The sequence below is a fragment of the Mustela nivalis genome (genome assembly GCF_964662115.1).
Source record: "Mustela nivalis genome assembly, chromosome: 15".
Taxonomy (NCBI): domain Eukaryota; kingdom Metazoa; phylum Chordata; class Mammalia; order Carnivora; family Mustelidae; genus Mustela; species Mustela nivalis.
Genome location: NC_139034.1, coordinates 35,764,253 through 35,788,280, shown reverse-complemented (window position 1 = coordinate 35,788,280; position 24,028 = coordinate 35,764,253). Strand labels below are relative to the sequence as shown.

The 24,028-nt window shown below is 36.4% G+C and overlaps 1 protein-coding gene across 2 annotated transcripts in view; it reads left to right on the top strand.

Moving 5' to 3' along the window:
• Positions 1–24,028, top strand: part of DNAJC15 (DnaJ heat shock protein family (Hsp40) member C15) — an 87,678-nt gene that overhangs the window by 6,197 nt on the left and 57,453 nt on the right. For both annotated transcript variants that reach the window (XM_082701341.1, XM_082701340.1), the window contains exon 2: positions 22,999–23,050. In XM_082701341.1, coding sequence (XP_082557467.1) covers positions 22,999–23,050 — 52 coding nt within the window. The remainder of the gene's footprint in view (positions 1–22,998; positions 23,051–24,028) is intronic.

Below are 24,028 nucleotides of genomic sequence, written 5' to 3'. Positions count from 1 at the left end.
CCACCCAGGTACCATTGAAATATGTCTTTTAAATTAAAATTAGAGGGGCTCCTGGGTGGCTTAATGGGTTAAGCCTCTGCCTTCGCTCAGGTCATGATCTCAGGGTCCTGGGATCGAGCCCCACATAGGGCTCTCTGCTCAGTAGGGAGCCTGCTTCCCTCTCTCTCTGCCTGCCTCTCTGCCTACTTGTGATCTCTATCCGTGAAATAAAAAATTTTTTAAAATCTTAAAAAAATTAAGATTAGATATTCGTTATAGGCAGAGATCATGTTTTAAGGATCCTCTTTCTCTCAGCTCTCAACATAGTACCAGTACCAGGCACATAGTTACTGCTCCATAAATTTTTGTTAAATGGTTAAATTAGTGGTTCAATGAAACAACTGGTTAGGAAAAAAAATAGAGGATTTGAGAAATGTTTTATAGAAGTATAAGCTGATAGCCCTAAGGAATAAAAAGAGTAAGATAAATGAGACTGTCTCTTTTTTTTTTTTTTTTTTTTTTTTACTTTTTTAGTAGTAAAGGCTAAAATATAAGCATCTAATACATTTTATATACCATCAGAGTACACACTGGACTTTTGATGGTTTTTGTCATTTTATTGCTTATTATCTCCAAAAACACAGTCTCTAAATCTCTTTTTAAAGTTTGTCAGTGCATTCAGTTTAATAAAAAAATTTTTGAATACCAAATACATGGAGGCTATATACTAGATGTCTCTGGGGCAGGTATGGATAAATCACAATTGCCCCTGACCCTCAAGGACAGAGGTAAACAAATTTTTTTGGTAGAGGGCTAAATAGTATTTTAGGCTTTGCAGGCCATGTGGTTGGTCTCTGCTAAACTAGGGAACTCTGCCATTGTCAAGCAAAAGCAGCCATAGATAATGCATAAATGTAGCTGTGTTTCAATAAAACTTTATTTACAAAAGTAGTTGGAGGGCCAGATTTGGGTGTGGCCCGTAAGTTTGCCAGGCACCACTCTAGAAGGTAAATTGGATCAAATTTAAATACCTAATTCAAGACCAGCTCTATTAAGCACTGTTGTTTATTTGTTCATTCATTCATTCAACACTTATTTATTGAGTTTCAGTTTAAAGCTCCTAGAAAAAAACATGGGCACTAATTGCTTTGATATTGGCCTTAGATATGTCTAAGATATGTCATTTTTTAGATATGTCTCTCGGGCAAAGGAGGCAAAAGCCAAACTTCCTAAATGTGAGATCTGGAGTCCTATTAGGTAAGGTACTGAGGCTATGTGCTGTAGTTAAGTACAAAGACAAATTAAACATGGGTTTTGTCCTCAAGGGACTTGAAAAATATTTGATTTTTCAAGAGAAGCTAGAGAGAGAGAAAAGTAAATGTAGTTTACTATCAAGAGGGAAAAAATAAGGAAAAATATACATTGGGATTACAGTTGTGGATACACCTGAATGGCAGGTTTAGGAGCGAGGACCATGTCTATAGGCAGTTGAAGTTTTGTAGGAGCTGGGCTTCATGAATATTAAGCCTAAAGAAATGTTTAACAGAGGGGTAGAGGATAGAGAAGCAGAAGAGGGCAGGATCAGTGAAGACTGTATTAGAATGGGCAGTCCTCTGGATTCTAGAGGCCATAATGGCAGCAGTAATAGCAGTGGTAGCCAAAAATTTTTTTTTTTTTTTAACCAGGCATTAGGCTAATTCTTTAAATGCATGAACTCATTTAGTCCATGTAATAACCCTGTGAGATGTAGGTACTATTATAACCCCCCACTTACAGATCTAAATTGAGGCATAAAGCAATGAAATAATTTGCCTAGGGTCCCACAGTTGATGTGTGGATGAACCCCAAAGGTATTCTGCTTTCTGGCCTCTGCTTTTAGTCAAAATATAATTCTATCTTCTTTCCCCTTCAAACTTCCTAATTGTGTCAGGGAAGGTCTAACCAGGAAAACAGACACATCTAAATTATGTAAAACGAAGGAAATGTAGCAGAGAGAGTTGGCTTTATAGGTGAAGGAGTTGCTGTGAAGCCAGGCCGGATTGCGAGGCAGTGCAGAGGTTGAGAACAGGAAAAAGCTGTTAGCCTTCTCAGGGCTGTGGGGTCAAAAGGAAAGAGGTAGTGTTTTCATAACCATCCTTGGTAACTGGACCACGGCGGTCTATCCAGTGGGGAGCTGCACCCACGGAGACACAGAGAGGAAAGAGGAGAGGTACCTTGGCCTTTCCCCTTTACCACCCTCCTGTCTCCCACGATTGCATTCCATGGGTGGGACCCCACTGGAGCCAGGTAACACAGGAGCCTGCAGGACTTAGCTGTCCTGCCAGTGGAGCGGAGTAGGGGGAAGCTGGGGAATGGATCAGTGAATACAAACAGCTCTGGGATGAACACTCTCACGTTGGTTATTTTCAGCTGTGACGTGATTTGAATTCCACAGAGGTTGAGAAATTTGTAAGCATAGTCTCCTAAAAACACTGTTACAGAACACAATTTTATAAATGGTGTGTAGTCCCTTAGTCCACAGGAGTCTCATTCACTCATAGCGTAAGGCAGAGAGTATTCTTTGAGGAACTCCATTTTCACTGTCTTATGCTCTCTGAATATTATTTAAATGCTATTAGGAATTAAATAAGCATTATTCGCTCTCATGAAAATCTGATCACCATGGGTAACATTTTTTCCTTTTAAAATTGAATAGGCTTTTTTTCAAATACAGATTTAGATTTATAGAAAAGCGAAAAGATAGCACACAAAATCCCAGTGTACCTCACTCAGTTTCCCCTGTTAACATCGTGTGTTAGTATGGTCTGTTATCATTAACAAACCGATATTGCTTAATAACTTTACTAACCAAAGTCTGTACATTTTTCAGATTCTTCATTTTTTACCTATTGTCCTTTTAATGTCCCAGGATCCCATCCACGGTACCACATTACATTGAGCTTTTGTGTCCCTTTGGGTTCCTCTTGGCTATGAGAGTTTCTCAGACTCACCTTGTTTTTGATGACCCTGACAGATTTGAGGAATGCTGGTCAAATATTTTGTAGAATTTATCCATATGAAAGGCACATACTATAAACATGATCTCTCACTATATAAATTAGCCTTGATCTAATCTGATGAAGTAGTATTTTTCTGGTTTCTCCATGGTAAAGTTAACTTTTTTTCCATTCTATATAGTACTTTTTGAAAGGAAGTCACTATGTGTGGTGCATATTTAAGGAGTGGGGAGTTAAGCTTCCCCTCCTTGAGGGTAGAGTTCTTTATGAAATCACTTGGAATTTTTCTGCACAAGAGATCTTTCTCTTCTCCCCCACTTATTTACTCAGTCATTTATTTACATCAATCAAGATTTGTGGATATTTATACTTTGGGGGGTTATAATCCAGTATTGTTTATCTTGTAGCTCAAATGGTTCCACCTTTGGCCTTGGTGGCTCTTTCAGTTGGCTCCTGTGCACTTTCGACATACCCCATTACTATGGGGTTTTTTTTGAGCACTTCCTTACTTTTGGCACTATAAGGTAAGGTGCTCTAGGCTCATCTTGTATATTTTTGTCCCTGTCCTAGAATCAACCATCTCTCTAAGAAGCGTTTTGTGTATGAAATCTTACCTCCCGGGAAACTTCATTCTGGGTCACAACTCTGGATCCTAATAGTTTCATTTTTTTCCTCTTACCCAACTTTTCCCCATTTTCCTTATCTTCTCCTTATATCGCTGATGAAGTATGATAGTAAAAGAGTTCCTTGTCTTGAGGTAGGTGGCTACCCTTTCAGTCCACCAGAAAATGTAGTATTTCTCCTGCAGCTTCAGCCATGCTCTTTTTTGTTTTGTTGGTTTGGCTTTATTTTTATTTTTCAACTTCTTCTATTAGGGACTGCTAATAGAGGATGCCAGTGCACTGTGAAATCAAAGAGAGAGATAGAGAGAGAGAGATTCATCAGTCTTTTTGTATTTATCATTATATTCCAGGCTTATAGAATTTTACTGAGTCAGTGAGCAGAAGTGCCTATCTCCAGGTATAAAGTAAAATATTGCATATTCTCTAAAAGATTTATTATGATCTTCCAGGGAATAATTTCCATTTCACTTTGGCATACCTGGAACATACCTGACAACAACAGTTGTCACCACTGCCTCAACGGAAAAAAATAATTTTGTATAGCAGATATATAGAACTGAAGGGATAAGAACTAAAACAGAGATGAAATCAGTTATAAATATACTATAAATAGCCCCTTTGCCCTTAAATACTTCCTATCTGCAATTACGCTAAAGTTTTACTCATCAAGTACTTTATAACTACATAGTACTTACTTTTTTTTAATTAACATATAATGTATTATTTGTTTCAGGGATACAGGTCTGTGATTCATCAGTCTTTTTAAGATTTTATTTATTTATATGACAGAGAGAGAGATCACAAGTAGACACAGAGGCAGGCAGAGAGAGAAGGGGAAGCAGGCTCCCTGCTGAGCAGAGAGCCCGATGTGGGGCTTGATCCCAGGATCCTGAGATCATGACCTGAGCTGAAGGCAGAGGTTTAACCCACTAAACCACCCAGGCGCCCTATGATTCATCAGTCTTACACAGTTCACAGTTACTCACCACAGCACATACCCTTCGCAATGTCCATCACCCATAGTACTTAATATTTCTAGGTATATTTTATGGGTTTTTGTGAAGAGTTTTAAATAGAAGTTTTAAAAAGTACTGTGAATTGATACCTAATTTGTATATTTCCTTTAAGTAATTTGGGGTAATTTGTTTCCGCCTTTACTTCCATTCTAGAAAACTTGTGCTATTCTACTATTAAAAAATATTTAGACTATCATGTAGTTTAGAACAGTTGGAATATCATGTAGGAATATCATGACTCATTCATTCTCTTTTCTAAGTGTCAACAGATTTGTTTCTGATGCTAACCTTATTGTCTGCATTGGTATCCTCGGGCTTTTTGACACTGAGATTTTGTAGAATATCACTTTAGGTCCTTGTACTCCAAATACACTTTTGGCCAGTACAAGTTTTTTTTCAAGTTTGTTTGCCCCAAAACACTGCTTCTTAATCTTTTTTGAGTATGTTATTTTATAAAGTGAAAAAAATTCATACCTATCTCCTGCTTCCATAATATTAGTAATGTTTTCTATTTTTATTTGTTGAATATATAAAAATAAGATAAAACAGAATGATAGGTATGAAGGTACTGAGTTCATAATGTGCATGCACATAACTGAGGAAGTAAACTAGCACTTAGTCAATGTCTGCTAATTACTAGATGCTGTAATTACATTTTCCCATTTCTTAGAACTCTGAGAAGGTGGATGTTACTTTTCACCATTTTATATATAAGAAAACTGAGGACCAAAGTGGTCAAGGCCATATAGCTGGTAAGTGGCAGGACTAAGATATTAAACCAATTTTGACTTAAAAAGTCCTTGACTTTTTCACTGAATGATATTGCTGCTCCATCATTTAGATATCGGAACCTGATGAAATCCAACTCCGAGAAATGATTTATAGTCCTGGTATTTGTGGTAATTTTCAGTCTTCAGATACTTCAAGATACGTTTAAAAATTCTTAAACCTTGAAGCCAAGTTAATTTTATTTTACCTTAACTCAGAAAGGAAGAAAAGAATACTGTGTAATGAAATTTAAGCTGTCAGCGTAACCACTCTTAAGAAATTGTTGCCTAAAGTGAAAAGCTTATTGTAAGGGAGTAAAAGTTTTCAGAAAATGGCATGATTTCCCAAGCAAGAAGAATAAGCAAAGCCACAGTGTTGCAGGTAAGGTATACATCAGATGTAAGCCGAAAGAGTTTAGGGAGTACTTGCCAGGGACTCTAAAGTCAGTGTAATAAAAGCTTGTAGGAGTACATGATAAAGACGAGGCTAGCTAGAGGTGCAGCAAGATCATTTTTATGATCAGGGTGCAAAATTAAGTGTAGCGATAAAAAGGGAGATGCCAAAGATCAGTGCATTTGTTTTTATTGAAGAGTGCCAGGAGGAGTTTGTTTTCAAAGTTTATTTGGAAATAGATAGGTCAGAGGGTTTCTGGCTTAAGAAATTAAGTTATTAAACCCTTCTGACCAAGTAGGATTTTCGCAAGATTTTTCTTTCCTTGTCACCTTTATTTTTTCCTCTGACTTTGAAAGAAACAACCGTATAATAATATATTATAGTAATTGTAATACCTACCATTTATTAAATGCTTATCACATCCCAAATACTAAGTGATACATGTGAATGTTCTAATTTATAAAAATTCATACTTATCTATAATTATTATCCTCATTTTACAGATGAGAAGGTTAAGTAATTTGTCAGAGGTCATGGAGCTGACAAGTAAAGATTCAAAAGTCAGACCATATTTCTTTGATTTAAAAATCTGTGATCCTAGGACTTTGTTTAAATGATAAAATGTAGGTACTAAGAATATATAACTACGGTTAAATTTTGGTTTATCTCATTCTGTTTCCTTTTTCTTCTGTGTATATGCTGTGCATTCTGTTTTATAATCATTTATTATATCATCTATAACCATTCCTCAGTATATTATTTGTCGGTGCATATTTCAGGTATGCCCTAATTTATTTAATTATCCCCCTATTGGTGGGTATTCAGATTATTTCCAGTTTTTATATTGCAAATAGTGCAGTGATGAATATTCTCATATGTAAGTTTTTATGCACCTCTCTGATTATTTTCTTAAGGATAATTTTTTAAAATTATACTTACTGAGCCTAATGACTTGAATATATTTAAGGCTGTTGATTCCAATGATGAAATTACCCTCAAGACAGATTGTCCCAATTTGAATTCCTAGCATCAGTTCATGAGATTTTTTTTACTGACTCACTCTCTCAACAACTTGTAAGACTTGGAGTTGTTGGCTAAAATGTGTGCTTCTCATTAGTGGCCTTTGTACTGGAAGAATGACAAGTTTGCCACATGTCCCTATCTAGAAGAAAAGTTTAAGGATATAAGAGTGATTTCACTTACATACTTATTAAAGTGGTCAGTGTAATCTATTTCCATACTTAACAAACTGGGTGATTTTATATTAAATGTAAGACTATTGAAAATACAATTTCTTGGGGGTGGGTGAGGGAAGATCAAATTTTGTGAAAAAGTAGGGAGTTATAAGAAGCAAAGGCATCAAGGACTGGTGCTAGGATCTAGTTTGGCTTTTGATAATTAAATGATAATATGTTTTCTAGGTAATTAAACTAATAAATAGGATAAGACATGACAAGGTTTTTGTGAATGGTCATTAAAGTTAGATAGGGATGTTTCATCAAATGAGTTTACAATGGAAAGATTGATAGGTTTTTATAATTTGAAGAGTATGGGACTAATTTTAAATTGTTGGTTGAAGACATAGGGTCCCCTATGGAATTAAAATACTTACATTTTAGTTCTAATGCAGACACTGATAACCCCGCTATAACTTGGGCAAGGCATGTCACTTTTCAGGACTTCAGTGTCTTCCTCTGGAAAATGTGGGTTTTTTCTATGCTAGATGTTTTCTGTCTTTTGTTTCACCTCTATAATTGTGACTTTGACTTACTGTATTGCAGTAAGAAATGCCGGCAAAACATTGGACACCCTGTGGAAGCTGTTGAAAATAAAACAAATATATCTTTTTGTATAAAAGTATAGTGTCTCTGTATCTAGAATAATGTGAGTATTTCTGCTTGCATCTTTTAAAACAGTCAATAGAAATTTTCCAGGAAGAGACAACAAATAAATATATTGAGGGGAGACGTAGGTGTGGAGTGTGGAGGTGTGGGGAGGGGAAAGCTCATTTTAAAAAAAGGCTAAAAAGTTTAGACCTTAATTTAGGGATAGTTTAGAACTCTTAATTCAGGAAGTCACGGGAAAAGAAATAATTTAATAAAAGTACAGTAATAAAATGGTAAAGGATATCCATTGGGTGAAAAAGTCCCTTTCTTCCAAATTTTAGAAACAGAATTAAGGATACCCCTTAAACTTGAAAGAGAAATTTAGGGCAGTGAAGAAAGTTAAAGAAACCAACTCTTAGACCTAAATGAACCTTGAGTGCCTAAAAGACACAGCTTTTGAGAGCAGGTGTATCTGAAGCTTCAGATCAAAGAGCAAGTCTCAAAAGTTCCATTTATAGATTTGACATGTTTAGCATTGGGAAACACAAAGCAAGGAAGCAGAGCCTACACTGAATCTTACTTCTTAACAAATCTTTTCCAAATGTGATAGTTGTTTTTCAGTACCATTCTGAGTTAATTTTCTGATTAGAATTTTGCTTTGAAGATCTTACCTGCTTCTGGTTGGTCTGCTTAATCTTGAGATGATTCCATATTGTTAAATAGATGGAAGTTGACTTTATATAAGTTGTCTGGTTGAATTTGTTTAAATATTTCACAGGTAACGAATCTAATCTAGATTTAACATTTTATAGGTATTTAACATAGTTTATAGATGATCCCTGTTCTCCAACACAGAGACATATTCACTCATGGTAACCTAAGTTCACAGTGAATTAAGAGCAAAACCTTAATCAGAATTCAGGTTCCCTGTCTTCTAATCTTTATTTGTCCCAGTACCTTTCCATTTTCCTCCTTGGCCTAACCTTGACTCTGTCCTTCAGGTTTATCTGGACTCTTCTCAGAAGCCATCTATTACCCAGAAGCAGAGTACTCAGCCACCTGGCCATCTGTCTGTCTAACCATCTATCCCCATAGGCATCCCTCCTGTCACTCATTTGACCCATACTCTGTTTTGGGACTAAAGATGAATAAAGCCTACTTCTTGCTCTCTAGAGGCTTATAATTTAGTAGGGGAGAAAGATCATGAAGTTTTAGTCTGGGATCACAACAGAAATAAACTGGGAAGTAGAGAGGTGGTGCTATTGGAATAGGGGAAATTCCAGTGGCATTGATTTCTTTCTTATTTGGGTGTTTACTTGATCTTGCTGCCTGTCTAGAGTAGTTCAATTTTTCCTTTTGCTGTTTAGTAGCTGAAAAGCCATATATCAAACACCCTTCTGTATTAGGGATAGGGATTGATCATATCTTTTAGTGAAGGATGGTGAAACAGAAGGGCAGGGACAAATAGAGTCAGTGAGAGTAGTGGGGATATGACTCAGGTACCTCCGCTCCCTTCCTCACAGCCAGCATCTTCAGAGGAGAGAGAGTATTTTGAGAAAAAGTGCCATGGTCCAGATAGAGGGTAGGACCAGCTCTCAGGGAAAATGTGTAAGAGTAGGTTCAGGTGTCTTATTGGTGCCCCCTGGTCAAGTATCTGCTGAAGTCATCTTTCAGCCTCTCCATTCCACTGCTCCCTACTACATTGACTAAATTATATTGAAGATATAAAAATGAAGTCTTCCCATCTCAAGTTAAAGTAAAAATTTTTACAAATTTTTAGATAATTCTAATTACTATGTTACTATAATTTTATATGCTTAGGGTTTTTGGTCAGTGCATCCTTGTTCCAAAATTGACTGATGAACCTTGTTAACACCAGCAAAGTCTGTGCACTACATTATTCTCTGCACACTGTTATCTCAATATAATTGTATAAAGCAGTGGATCTTAACCTCAATGCTCCTGCACGTTAATATAGCAAGATGAGAAAAGGGATGGCATTTATAGCCATGTGCCTTTGCAAAGAAACTGGAGTATGTTTTTATCTGGTTTAAAATTTGAGCTTAAGGATGGTAATGTCCTATGTGTCAACTTTTGAGAATCATTGACAAATAGTATTAGCATACTTTTATTATTTCAAGAAGCATTTCTGGCTAAAAATTTAGTAAGTTCTCAAAGGAATTAGATACATTTATAGATAAAATAATTAAAGCAAGCTAGCAAAATTTGAAGACATACATGTTTTGTTTTAAAATTTTGAATCAGTTTGTAACTTTTGTGACATCATCTTACTGTTCTATTTATTTACCCCTAGTGCAGTGCCTGGTCCTGTAGTAGGCAATCAGATTAAATGTTTGAATATTGGATTAATTAGTGAACAATGAACAAATTAAGGGCATATAACTAAAAGCTTTATTTTCTGATCCTGAAACACTGCAGAAATCTATATTAGTCAGGATTTTTCAGAAAACTGAACCAAGTAGTTTGTATTATTTATTTGTTTATTTTGCTGATTTGGCTTACGTAATTGTGTGGACTGGCAAGTCTAAAATTTGTAGGGCAGGAGTGCCTGGGTGGCTCAACCAGTGAAGCACCTGCCTTTGGCTCAGGTCATGATCCTGGGATCCTGGGACTGAGCCTCACATGGCATCAGGCTCTCTGCTCAGCAGGGAGTCTGCTTTTCTTTCTCTCTCTGCCCTCCCTTCCCTGCTCATCCTCTCCCTGCTGAGCAGAGAGCCCGATGCGGGGCTCGATCCCCGGACCCTGGGATCATGACCCAAGCAGAAGGCAGCAGCTTAACCCACTGAGCCATCCAGGTGCCCTCAAATAAATAAGTCTTAAAAAAAAAAAAAAATTGTAGGGCAGGCCTGAGGGCTGGAAACTTAGACAGTAGCTTATTCTTGAGGTTGAATTTCTACTTCCTGAGGGAAACTCAGTTTTGTTCTTAGGGCCTTTCAACTGATTGTACAAGGCCCACAATATTATCAAAGATAAACTCCTTTAAAAGCAACTGATAGTAAACACTAACCACGTGTTCGAAATAATCCACACAGCAACACCTCCATCAGTGTTGCATTGATGACCTAACCAAATGGACATGGAAATGAACCATCTTTGAGTTTAAGGACTTGTAACCAAATATACAGTCTTGTTGGGCAAACCTGTGATAAGCCCAGGAGCTCTTCGTGCTTTCTGAGGCATCCACAGCTCCGTTGATATGGGGGCGGGACTTCAACCAGCCACACTTAATATCAACAAAGAAAGCTGCTTATTTTATTAGGAGAAAGTGGAGACAAGGTGGATCACAAGAAAGTGGATCACTGAAGAAATAGTACTTAAAAGACTATTCTTGGGGTGCCTGGGTGGTTCAGTGGGTTAAGTCTCTGCCCTCAGCTCAGGTCATGATCTCAGGGTCCTGGGATTGAGTCCCACCTCAGGCTCTCTGCTCAGCAGGAAGCCTGCTTCCCCCTCTCTCTCTGCCTGCTGCTCTGCCTACTTGTGATCTCTCTCTGTGTCAAATAAATAAATAAAATCTTAAAAAAAAATTATTCTTAAGAAATCATTATGTGGGGGCACCTGGGTGGTTCAGTCCATTAAGTATCTGCCTTCAGCTCAGGTTATAGTCCCAGGGTCCTGGGATTGAGTCCTCCGTAAGGCTTCCCACTTGGTTGGGAGTCTGCTTCTCCCTTTCTTTCTGACCTTCCTCCCTGCTTGTGCTCTCTCTTTCTCTCAAATGAATACTTTAAAAAAGAAAGAAAGAAAGAGAGAGAGAGAGAAAGAAAGAAATCATTATGTATAGCGAGGTTATAAGTTTGGGGAATTTTTATTAATTATTTTAGAAGTTAGAGAAATACTTCTCTAAAAATCGGGCCAAGCCTAAGAGTTTTGTTTTTTATTATGTTTGGCTTTTGGTTTTATTTTATTGTTTTGCTTTGTTTTTGTTTTGCCATTTTATTTACTCTCTAGTCTTGGTATAGAAATTAATGCTTGCCTGTAGTTAAAAATAAATCAAGTGACTTTAAAGTGGAGCAAATAAAGATGTAGTTCACTTTGTCTTTTCTTTTTTGCTTAATTTAAGGTTTTCAGGGGAATTCGTATTTGAGAGTTTCACATGTATTTGTTTTTGGCAATGGATGGTAAAGGCTAAGTAAATTAATGTGTACGGGTCCAATTTAGATATGAAAGTCTATGAAATTCATGCCAGCTTGAAGATTTTAGGGAATGATTATTGTAAAAATTCTCTTCCTAATGTCATTCATTTTATCATGTCTGACACTTTTTCTTGAGTATAAATTGTCTTTTCCTCTTTCTTTTGATCTGTATGTGCAATACCTTTCTTTCCCAAATTCTGCTGATTTGCCAACAGTCTTTCTTGTTTCCTCTCTTTTTTCTTTTTCACTTACGCTGTTTAAATTCAAAGAGCTTTCTTTGTAGAAATTGAACCAAATAATAAGGCAGCATAAAACACTGAGTTCAGCAGAAAGTGATTTGCTTGTGATTAACCCTTGAGAGTTGAGTCACTACAAGATAACAAAGAAAGAATGTTTTTTGAAACAACCTGCTCATTCTTCTTCTCCATTCTTGGATGAGAACTTTTTTTTCTCCCCAGGTGTTATGAATTCACATACCGCTTTGCCTGGGCTTTATTTACCATTTTCATCATGGTATGTTTTTAGAAAAAAAAGTCCAGAAGAGAGCTGATGACTTCCCTTTCTTCTGACCTCAGTCCTCTCACAGATTTTTCTCTCAGGCAACACCATTCTTCCAGTTGTTTAAGGCAATAACCTTGACATTCCTTTTAATACCCCAGCTTTATTGAATTATAATTTACAAGTAAAAATTGTATATATTGAAGGTATACAGTATAATTTGATATACATATACTTTGTGTATGATTACCACAACCAAGCTAATTAACACATATATCACCTCACATTGTGTGTGTGTATGTGTGTGGTGAGAACACTTAAGACATACTCTTGGCAAATTCAGGTGTAAAATTTACTCATAAGCGCAAGTTTAGCCACCATCACCCCATTTCTCCTATGCCCAGCCCCTGGCAACCACCATTCTAATCTCCGCTCCAATGAGTTCATGAGTTCAGCTTTTTTAGATTCCACATAAATGTTAGATCATATATAGTATTTGTCTTGCTGTGTCTGGGTTATTTCACTTTGCATAATGTAGTTACTCCAGGTTCATCCATGCTGTCACAAATCCCAGAATTTGCTTGTTGTTTTTTTTTTTATGGGTGAATAATATCCCATTGTGCGTATGTGTATACACAAACATACACATTTTCTTTATCCATTCATCTATCATTGAACACTGTTTCTTCTCCTCTCATTACTTCCAATCTCTCAACAAATCTTAAAGCCTTCAGAATGTATCCAGAAGCAGACTACTTTTCCCCATCTTCATCACTAATCCCTTTGGTGCAAGCTACTATTATTTTAATAGATTGTTTTAATAGACTCCTAAGTCATCTCCCTGTCTCTGGCTTTGACATGTTTATTCTTAACATGACATCTAGTGAATTTTAGAATTCTAAATAAGATAATGTTAGGCTTCTTCTCAAAACAGTCATGTCTTGTATCACTCAGAGTTAAAATCCTTATGTTGACCCCTAAGGCCTGACATGATCTGTCCCCATGTTACCTTCTAACCTCATTCCATAATCCTTCCCACTCTGTCAATTTCTGCTCTGTGCACATTGGCCTTCTGGGTATTCCTTAAACACACCAGGCTTACTTATGGTATGTCCCTTCCCTTGGGGCCTTCATACTTATTCCTGCCCAGTGATCTTTCCTTAGACACTGGCATGGCTTCTCCACTTTCTTCCGTTTTTTTTTTTTTTTTACCCCTAAAAATCACCTTTTCAGTGAAGCTTTCCCTGCTTACTCTATCTAAATTTGTTGCTCTCAGTATATAAGTACACACCCACTTCTTTACCTGCTTAATATTCTCTACAGCACATAACACTTTCTATTGTATATTTTTCTGATTTATATTGTTTAATGTCTGTTTCTTGTGCTAAAGTGTAGCTTCAGAAGGATAAGGATTTTGTCTGATAAATCATCAGAACTTAGAATTGGGACTGGCATATAATATAGTAGGCACTCACTGAGTATTTTTTGAAATCAGTCAACCAGTCAAAGATGAGAGATATCCTCCAAATAGCTACTTGAAAAGTACCTAACTCTTTCATTGGAAGTTTCTTTATTTTCTTTCTTAAAACAATTCAGTCTTTTCATGTTTTCCTACATGGACCTGTGAATTATCTTGATTTTTGTAATGAAATTTAACTGACACACAGCTCTTTATTTCATTTTCTTGGTCATCTGTGAGATTGTTAGATATATTTACCTGGTCTAGGATGTTTAGAGACTTGATTATGTGTTTGTGTCTTAGTGAAATTTGATGACCACTGTCCATTTCTTTTCCCATTTCAAATATAATTCCATTCACTAGTAGACACACAATGCAGTATATAAGTCATACAGATTCTAAAAGCCATTTGTATAGTGGGGAAGCTTCTTAAGGTCATTTTCATCTCATTATACAAAATTTTAAAAAGCTACTTTGTACTGGGTACTTTGTTAGGTATTGGAAATCCAAAGAGATAAATAGTCCCTACCTTCAGAAAGCTCCCATTTTAGAAAGTGAAATAGACAGGTAAAACCATTATTAAATTGTGTACCATGTGTTATAATAGATCTGTTAAATACTGTGGGGGCACTAAAGAAGTTTGCTTGGGTAAGGAGATGGATGGGGAAGGCTTCCCTGGGAGATAACCTTGAAACCATTTGTTGAGGAGTAAGTAGGAATTTTCCAGGAGGACTGAGCAAAGCGGACGGAGTAAGAGTAAAGACATGGGAGTAAAGAAGGAATAGCAGAGATCTGCCACGTTTACACAGTGTGCTGTTCATTTTTCATAACCTTGTCTCATAAATTATTTTGAGCATATTATGACATAGGTATTCACATTTCCATTGTATAGATGAAGAAATGGGTTCAGACAAATCAGCTTAGGGTGACACAACCAGTAAATGTTGATTTGGATTTTGAGCCTGATTAACTTCAAAGCCCATACTTTCAGGGGTGAAAGGTATGGATAATCAGGGTGGAAGACCGAGGTAGTTCATGCTTGCCACATGGATGAAAAACATGAAGTCTTATAAAAGAATACAAATTTAGAATACTAAAGGCAAAGAGAAATGGGGAATGGTATGAGTTAAAGATGAAGAGGAGATGATATTGAGCAGATTCGAAGGCCAACAGACATCAGAAGCCATAATATTCTTCTGATACCTTTTAGTGTGGACATAAGACTTTTTTCTTCAGTCAGACTTAGCAGTGTAAGAAAAGGAATCTCTGTGGTACCTCACCAACTATTTTGAAACCATTCAATGATTTCATTGAGAGTTTATCATTCATTGGTTTCTGCAGTGCTATTATGCATATGCCTGGACATTTTAATATCTAAAGTATTCATGCTTCCTGTATGGTCAAAGGTAACACAGTGAAAACTGTTTTTTGACATTTTTCACAGATAAAATCTAAAGTTGTCCTGAATTTTTAAGAATTAAATATCATTGGGGCACCTGGGTGGCTCAGTGGATTAAAGCCTCTGCCTTCGGCTCAGGTGGTGATCCCCGGGGTCCTGGGATCGAGCCCTGCATCAGGCTTTCTGCTCACCAGGGAGACTGCCTCCTCCTCTCTCTCTCTCCGCCTGCCTCTCTGCCTACTTGTCTGTCAAATAAATAAATAAAATCTTTAAAAAATAATCTTTCTTTAAAAAAAAAGAATTAATACCATTGGCCAATATCACATGAATTTGTTATGTGTATACATATTGTCTTTATTTTTCAAGGTGACCATAATGAAATTGTTAAAAACTGAATTTGTGAATTGAAACAAATAGAATGTTTTCTATTTTCCCTATATAGACCACTGTTTCCAAACACCAGTCTGGACTAGTTGTAAAAGAATTAGTTGGTAGAGTTTCTAACTGATGTGTAACTGATCTAGTTCTTATGTATATATGTATACATTTTTTCTAAGTTTTTATTATAACCAATTAATTCTAGTTGATTAACATATAGTGTAATATTACTTTCAGGTGTAGAATGTAGTGACTCGTCACTTAACGTAGGACACCAGGTGCTCATCACAAGTGCCCTCCTTAATCCCCATCATCTATTTCACCCATACCCCCCACCCCTGTAACTGTCAGTTTGTTCTCTGTAGTTGAGTCTGTTTCTTGATTTTCGTCTCTCTTTTCTTCCCCCCCATGTTCATTTGTTTTGTTTCTTAAATTCCTCATATGAGTAAAATCACATGGTATTTGTCGTTCTTATATCTGCACATATAAGATCTTTTATAGAAAGATCTGCTTCTTTAAGTATGTTCTAGCCTAATTTTGTACAGAGAAGAAAAAATGTATCTAAGAATTTATTTAGACCTTCTGTAGGTCTAGATAATGTTCTTTCCAAACCCATATACATCTGAGTCTGCAAATACTTCAAAACTAAAACTTGCCCAAGACAGCTTTGTGGATATTTTTAAAAACAACAACAAGGGCTCTTGGGTGGCTCAGTGGGTTAAGCCGCTGCCTTCGGCTCAGGCTCAGGTCATGATCTCAGGGTCCTGGGATCGAGTCCCGCATGGGGCTCTCTGCTCAGCAGGGAGCCTGCTTCCTCCTCTCTCTCTCTCTCTGCCTGCCTCTCTGCCTACTTGTGATCTCTCTTTGTCAAATAAATAAATAAATAAATATCTTAAAAAAAAAATAAAAACAACAACAAAAACCCTTGTATGGCATCCACATTTACCATCTTCTCTTTCTGTGTGTATATGACAACTATGGCAGTTTTAGCTAGGTGAGAGTAAAGGCATATACACGTCTTTCTTTTTTAAATACCACTGCCTGATTATTTTTATTTTCAGCACATATTATAGTTTTCCTAAGTCAAAGAAATAGCATTTCTCTAGTTTCTGTAAAATCACAGAAGTACCATGATGCTAATCCAATCACATGAGCAATTTTAGACATTTAACCTGGTTATTGCCTCGTTGTTAGAAAATGACTTTCCTTGTGGTACTAACACTATGCCTGACTCACCCTTTTGCTTTTAAATTGTCTTTGCAGTGTTGTTTTTGTCATTCTGTTACTGGCAATTTAGCTTTACAGAGTCATTATTTAAAAAACATTCAAAATAAAAATTGAAGAATACCACGAGCTTGACACTGGATCAGATACGATGTTGCATATGTAAAAGAAATAAATTAGATCCTGTTAGCCTGAGGATAGAATACTGAAGTTTAAGTAAATGTGAAATAACGTAGTAATAAAGCTTATGTGAAATTTTTTCAACAGTTGTAAATTAGAGAAGATGTTGATGGAATTCTCTGATACTTACCCAGTTGTGCCAAATAACCATGGGCAATTTAAAAATTGCCCATTATTTTACTTTTAAAAATTATTTTACTTTTAAAAATTAAAGCCAAATAAAGGTATGGTTAAGAATTCTGTGTGAGCTACTTGCTGAGATTTCAGATTTGCTCTCCTGTACTTCCTGTTTTCTATATTTGTAATTAGATAGTTTCTTTTCCCCATTGGGGTTGTTCACATATGTGGAGGGCTGGGGAATTTATTGCTCTTTTAGAGCTTTCTCAATTTGTGTCTGAAAAAGAAAAATATCAATGACTTTTTAGTGAATGGAAAATGGTTAGGTAGTAGATAAATATGTTTTTCTGGGAAATTGATCATATTCTTATTCTGGACCAGTTAAGGTTAAAGTTTTAACTTAATGGCTTATAGCTAAAGTTTTAGTATTTCCACTGAAAACTTTATGAGAAAGACCTTTGTTCGTTTGTTTATTTATTTATTTGACAGACAGAGATCACAAGTAGGCAGAGAGGTAGGCAGAGAGAGAGAGGAGGAAGCAGGCTCCCCGCGGAGCAGAGAGCCCGATGTGGGGCTCGATCCCATCAGGACCTGAGCCGAAGGCAGAGACTTTAACCCACTGAGCCACACAGGTGCCCCAGAGAAAGACCTTTGTTCTTATGTCAGAGTACAAAATCTGATTGTGTAAGTAAGATAACATGGTATTTTTCTGAAAATCTCAAGTTGAGTTCATCTTTCAAATAATATGTTTTTGTTATCAATTATCTATGCTTAAAAGTATAAATTATTTTAATATCATAATTGCAAATACCGTTAAAGAGGTAAATTAGATATAACACCTTCCAATAAGGAATTTTAATCCCATTAAGGAGAAAGAGTTTTTGATGAGCTGTACAATAGTTTATCCATTCACTGTGGATAAATAAGACTTGATTCCACAGTTTTTGGTCATATATTGAATATTTTTATTTGCTCCAGTGATCTACCTAATCTGGGTTTGGTTTTGTTGTTGTTTTTAAAGGTTGCAAGGCCTTTCACGTTTATCTTTCTGTAACGTTAGTCTTTAGAAATAGAGGTTAACTCTGGCATCAACATTATTTTTCTTGTATTACTATTTTGTTATATTATTAATATTTTTCTTGTTAAATGAATGAAAAATGAAATTACATGGCAGGTTTCTGATGTGCTCTAGGAGCTCAAATATATCTGATATACTCTTTTTTACTTTAGTGAGCTTCTTTATATATTTTTTTACAGAGAGTCTCATACTGGGACTTGTAAACTGAAAATCTTCAGAGAAACCCTTGGATCCCTTCAAACTATATAAAAATTTTGCTGTGTTTATGTATTTGTGGTTTTCCGGGGTGATTTATAGATTTCATTAGATTTTTAAAGGACACTTGATATTGGGAAAAACTGAAGGAAATAACACATTTAACTATTAATTAGTGTAATTTTGTAATAAGGCTAAAATTAAAAGGTCTTTGGGAGATTCATAAAAACACTAGAGGCCCACCATGGTCAGTGTCCTACATAGGACTCATTTGATATGGGCCTTTGCCTTGTTCATAGTATAGTGACTGCTGTATGTAATGTGTGTATTAGTGAGAGTCTGGTGGTAATGGGTGGTTTTTTTGAAGATAGTTTAATGGAGGGATTATTAGCAGAGGTGGGTATGCTTTAAGGTAACCAGAAATGAATGATGATGAATCCCCCAGAACCTGGCAAAGGTTAGAAACTTATCCACCCAGGGAAAGGGACAAGAGGATGAGAATTATGTTCCAGAACCCAATGAGAGTTGTGGGCTTGGAAGAGGAGCCCTTTTTTTTTTTAAAGATTTATTTATTTATTTATTTATTTATTTATTTATTTGACAGAGATCACAAGCAGACAGAGAGGGACGCAGACAGGGAGAGAGGAGGAAGCAGGCTCCCTGCTGAGCAGAGATCCTGATGCGGGACTGGATCCCAGGACCTGGGATCATGACCTGAGCCGAAGGCAGAGGCTTTAACCCACTGAGCCACCCAGGCACCCCTGGAAGAGAAGCCCTTTAACAGGAGCTATGGCCAAAGAGGAGGCATAGCAGGGAGTAAATTGTACCATTACTTCAATCTCCTTCTACCTTTTGCTTTTCTGCTAATGCTTCCTGTTGGGAAGGACTGTGTCTTATGCACAGTATTCAGTCCCAGTTGGCCACATAAAAGTGGGCCTTGGGCTCAGAATTCTTCCCTACCAAGAGATAAGGACCTCATATAGCCTTTGCTGGATTTCCCACCTCTGTGGCATTATCTTTCCAGGTTTCGGGCTTATTGAGTGTTTCTTTGCTCCACTTAAGCATAATCAATGGCTTCACATATGCCCTCAGATATTTCAGTGTTTCAGACTCTAGAGACAGTGTGGAGTAGGGAGGGGGAAGGTCCTTCCATCATACCACCAGAGAGGTGGGTGCTTATAGGCCCATTTCCTCTAGTCAGCTAACTGCTGGGGGCACCCACTAGTCATAAGGGACTAGTGCATAAAACTAGAACTGATCTTTATCTTTTTTAAGTAAAGCATTATCCAGTGCTTGACTTTACAGTGTTTTCCTTGGCATTGATACCAAGATGCAGTAGGCAGAAGTGTCTGGAGTCCTGCCTGCTATTGGTAACCTATGCTTGGTGTTCTTTTTGATACTTCCTCTCCTTGGCAAAACCCACCCAGAAACTAGAGGGCAAGTGAGGACTTGGATAATGTGGTCTTTAGAAATAAGGGAAGACAGAAGTACAAAAAAAGTCTAAACAGAGTTTAGGTTTATGTATTAAAGTGAAAAATGAAAAAATAATTTTTTTAAAAAGTGAAAAATGACCAAATGCCTAGTGCTTTAATGTTTTTGATATAAATACCTTTAAATTAAAATCTCTTTGGAATTGTAGAGACAGCTATTTGTGTTTTGAGTAATTGAAGTCATAAAAATGACACAATATTAATCTATAAACATGAAATTAGAATAATTCAACTTTTCAAGACTTTGTATTTTTTGAAATGTGAAAATTGGGATTATTTAATCTAGAAAAGATCAATTCATTTTCGAGGGCCTACCTCAAATATTACTTCCATGAATCTTCCTCTAGACAAATTTCAGTGTTTCCATAACACCATTCATACTTCTGTCATACCACTTATATTCAGTAATAGCTAGTTATTTTTATTGATAATATTAAAAGCAGTTCCCACTTACTATTTACTATGTGCCAACCCACTATATTAAGTTCTTTATATACAATATTATATTTTATCCTTACAATAATCCTCGGAAGTATAGATACTGTTGCTTAGTGCTTAGGACCCCTCAGTAGGCAGCACAAGTTCCACAAAGGCTAGAGATCTTTATATGCTGGTATTAATATTTCAGCGCCATTTTGTTGTTGTGGTTAGTATCCCCTACTCTTTCAGTTGATTACTTTTTATATGTTTTAACCATTTAGCTTTTTTTCTATGAAGCTCCTGATGTTTTGCCCATTTTTCTATTGGATTGTCCCTCTACTTATTATTGATGTGGGGGAATTCTATATATGTCTTTGGATATGTGCTCATTGTAATTTGTTACAAATGACTTCTCCCATTCTGTGGCATATTTAGGCTGAAGTGTTGTCAAGAACAAGTCCTATCTGGGTAGGCAAAGATAAAATATTTCTAGTCAGGGGAAAGAATAAACAAGGTTTAAGGAAGGAAAATAATTCACAATGAAATAGTTGAGTAGTTTGTTTTGACTGACGTTCATTGAAGTGAACCAGTGGAAGATAAGACTGAAAATTTCAAACTATATAGCTTCAGAGAAGCTCTAGAAAATGGCAAAAATACACCTCAAGAGAATATCTTCTTTTAAATCAGTACTCACTTCCCTTCTGTTCAGGACAACCTGTTTAGACAACCTTAAAGGAACTTCGGGAACTATTTTGCCTCTCTCTATAGCTGGCACTAGGCTTCCATTCCTCTGCCAGGGGAAAATAATCTTCTTTTCCTAAAGTGTGCCAGTATACTGCCTTGTGAAAGTTGTATCTTAGAACTAGAACTAAGAACTATAGATAAACTTCATCTTGTCTATGAAGAGCTCTAGATTTCTAAGAGAGAGCTACTGGATATTAAAGCACCTCATACAGCTGCTCTTCGTTTCCTGGTGTTTCTCATGATAAAATCTTCCCTGGAAGATTTGGAGCTTTGATTTCCTGAGACTTGTATTCCCTCATGGAACTTGTAGACTTGTAGATGTTTGCAGGAATTTTTGGTTTTATCATCCCTCTGGTCTCAGCCTCCATCTTACTACTTATGCACCAATGTGAAATGAATCCATTCTGATCCCTACTGAGACTATTCTGGATTTGTTTTTGATGGTCTTTCCTGGATCTTGTGGATTTACCTCTCTCACCATTAATCAGGCAGAAATATTTCTGTGGTGTCTGTACTTAATTCTGTATCATCAAAATTTGATTTGGTTGTAAGTGCCTGGAAATAATAGTGGCTTATGAAGCTAGAATTCTATTATTATCTCACATAAATAAAGGCAGTCCAGGGGTGCTGTGGCAGCTCCGTGATAATCTAGAATACAGCCTTCTTTCATCCATTGTTTTTCCTTCTTTATCCAAGATCTGCTCCAGGAAGAATGTATACATTTCCAGCAAGCAGGAATGGAAAAGTTTTCGAGAAGGACATTTCCCCTGTCCCCGAAGGGCTTCTCAGAAGTTGCACATACCACCACCCTTCTTATTATCTTAAAAGCCAACACTTAAGAGAGGCTTAGAAATAAGTCCAGCTAAAAATAGGAACTCCTGATCCTAGAGAACAAAGGGAGAATGGATGTTGGGGGGAAACATTGATCTCTGCTACATAAACCTTTTCTGTTGTGACTGAAATATTTTTCTGAGATGGTAAAGGAGAAAAGCCTAGAATAATATGAAGTATATAACCAATTTAAAGTAGATTTTTATCAGAATGAGCTCATAATTTTATATTCTGAATTCTTGACTGATTGAAACATTTTTACATTGGTCTAGAAAGGTAGAAATTAACTTTTAAGTTATTCATTATTTTTTAAAAGATTTTTTAAATTATTTATTTATTTGACAGACAGAGATCACAAGTAGGCAGAGAGAGGAGGAAGCAGGCTCCCTGCTGAGCAGAGAGCCCGATGTGGGGCTCGATCCCAGGACCCTGGGATCATGACCTGCACCAAAGGCAGAGGCTTTTAACCCACTGAGCCACCCAGGCACCCCAAAGTTATTCATAATGTTTACTAACTGTTGTCAGGTTGACTTATTTACTAAACATAGATCTAATGTTTTGTCAAAATTTTAAATATAGCAAATGCCATTGAGCATTGTAAATATTAAGGAAGTATGTGCTTTTTATCTTTGTAGAAGATAAATATATTTAACCGACTATTAAGAATAATTTACAGGAGTGCCTGGGTGGCTCAGTCAACTGAGCATCCAACTCTTGGTTTTGGCTCAGGTAAGGATCTTGGGGTTGTAGGATCGGGTCCCATGTTGGGCTCTGTGCTCAGTATGGTGTCTGCTTGTCCTTCTCCCTCTGTTTCCCCACCCCCCAAAATAAATGAATACATAAATATGTAAATAAATAAAATCTTAAAAACAAGTAATCTAGAAAGGTAGAAATTAACTTTTAAGTTATTCATTATTTTTTAAAAGATTTTTATTTTACCAATAGGTGACATACAAACTCTTGGGTAGAATGAATTCAAATATATGGAAATTAAATGATATCTAGAATGATTTTAGTTTACTGAAAATTAGCTGATATAGAATGCAATAGGTAGAATCCCATAGATACTGCAGATGAAAAAAATTCTCTTCTTCACAGCAGAGGTTGAGGAAAATGTATTTAACATAATTATTTTCATTATTTAAAATAATTATTTTCACTATTTAAAATGGTTTACTTTAAAAAAGCTAGTGTGTAAGACCGTAAGTGATATAATCATTTTTTCCTTCATAGGCAAGAAATTTGATCGCTGTAGGACTGGGTGTTGCGGCTCTTGCATTTGCAGGTAAGATAAATAAAGAAAACTTATCAATAAATGTTGCAGGAGAAATATTTTCAAATAGTTTCTCTAGTGATTCATGAGGAGACCCTCTATTCTGAGGTTTGGGTTTTAAGACCTACATTCTCATTTTTCCTCCATGTATAGTCCCTGAACATTTGTCAATGTAGCAAAAACTAGGTAAACCATGTAGTAAAGAAAATGAACAGAGTAGAAGTTAGGAAAACTAGCCCTAATAGTAGTTGACCTTCCTGGCATTTTTTTTTTTTTTTTTTTTTTAGTTTGAGCTATAGTATACTTTAAAGAAATTCTTTAATAATAAGCAGTGTAAGTGATATAGGGTTCCTTTAATCTCCCATGTTGAATATTTTTTTTCCTTGCAGGATTAGATTACACATTTCCTGAGCTGTTGCATGTTCTGATGAGCATAGTTCCCTGTAATGTATTAGTAACTTCATTTTTAACACATTGCTGTAATTTCTTTGATAAACTCAGGAGAATTTCTTTTACTGCCCAAATCACCAAAGAATAGGTATAAATATTTAAAGCAAAAATTGCTTTATCTTCCAGGCATTAACTTATAGTTTTAAATTGCATAGCTATTTCCTAATCATATGTTATCTGAGAACATCTCCTTGTTGATAAAGATTTACATTTTTTTTTAAAGATTTTATTTATTTATTTGACAGACAAAGAGATCACAAGTAGGCAGAGAGGCAGGCAGAGAGTGAGAGAGAGGAGGAAGCAGGCTCCCCGCGGAGCAGAGAGCCCGACGCGGGGCTCGATCCCAGGACCCTGGGATTATGACCCGAACCAAAGGCAGAGGCCTTAACCCACTGAGCCACCCAGGCGCCCCAAGATTTACATTTTTTGTTTTAGCATTTGTATCTCAAGTTCCATGGATTTGATTTTGCTTCTTGGATCTTCTTCTTAAGTGAAGCTATATACCATTGTGGCATGCATATATCCAGTAAAAAAATGATA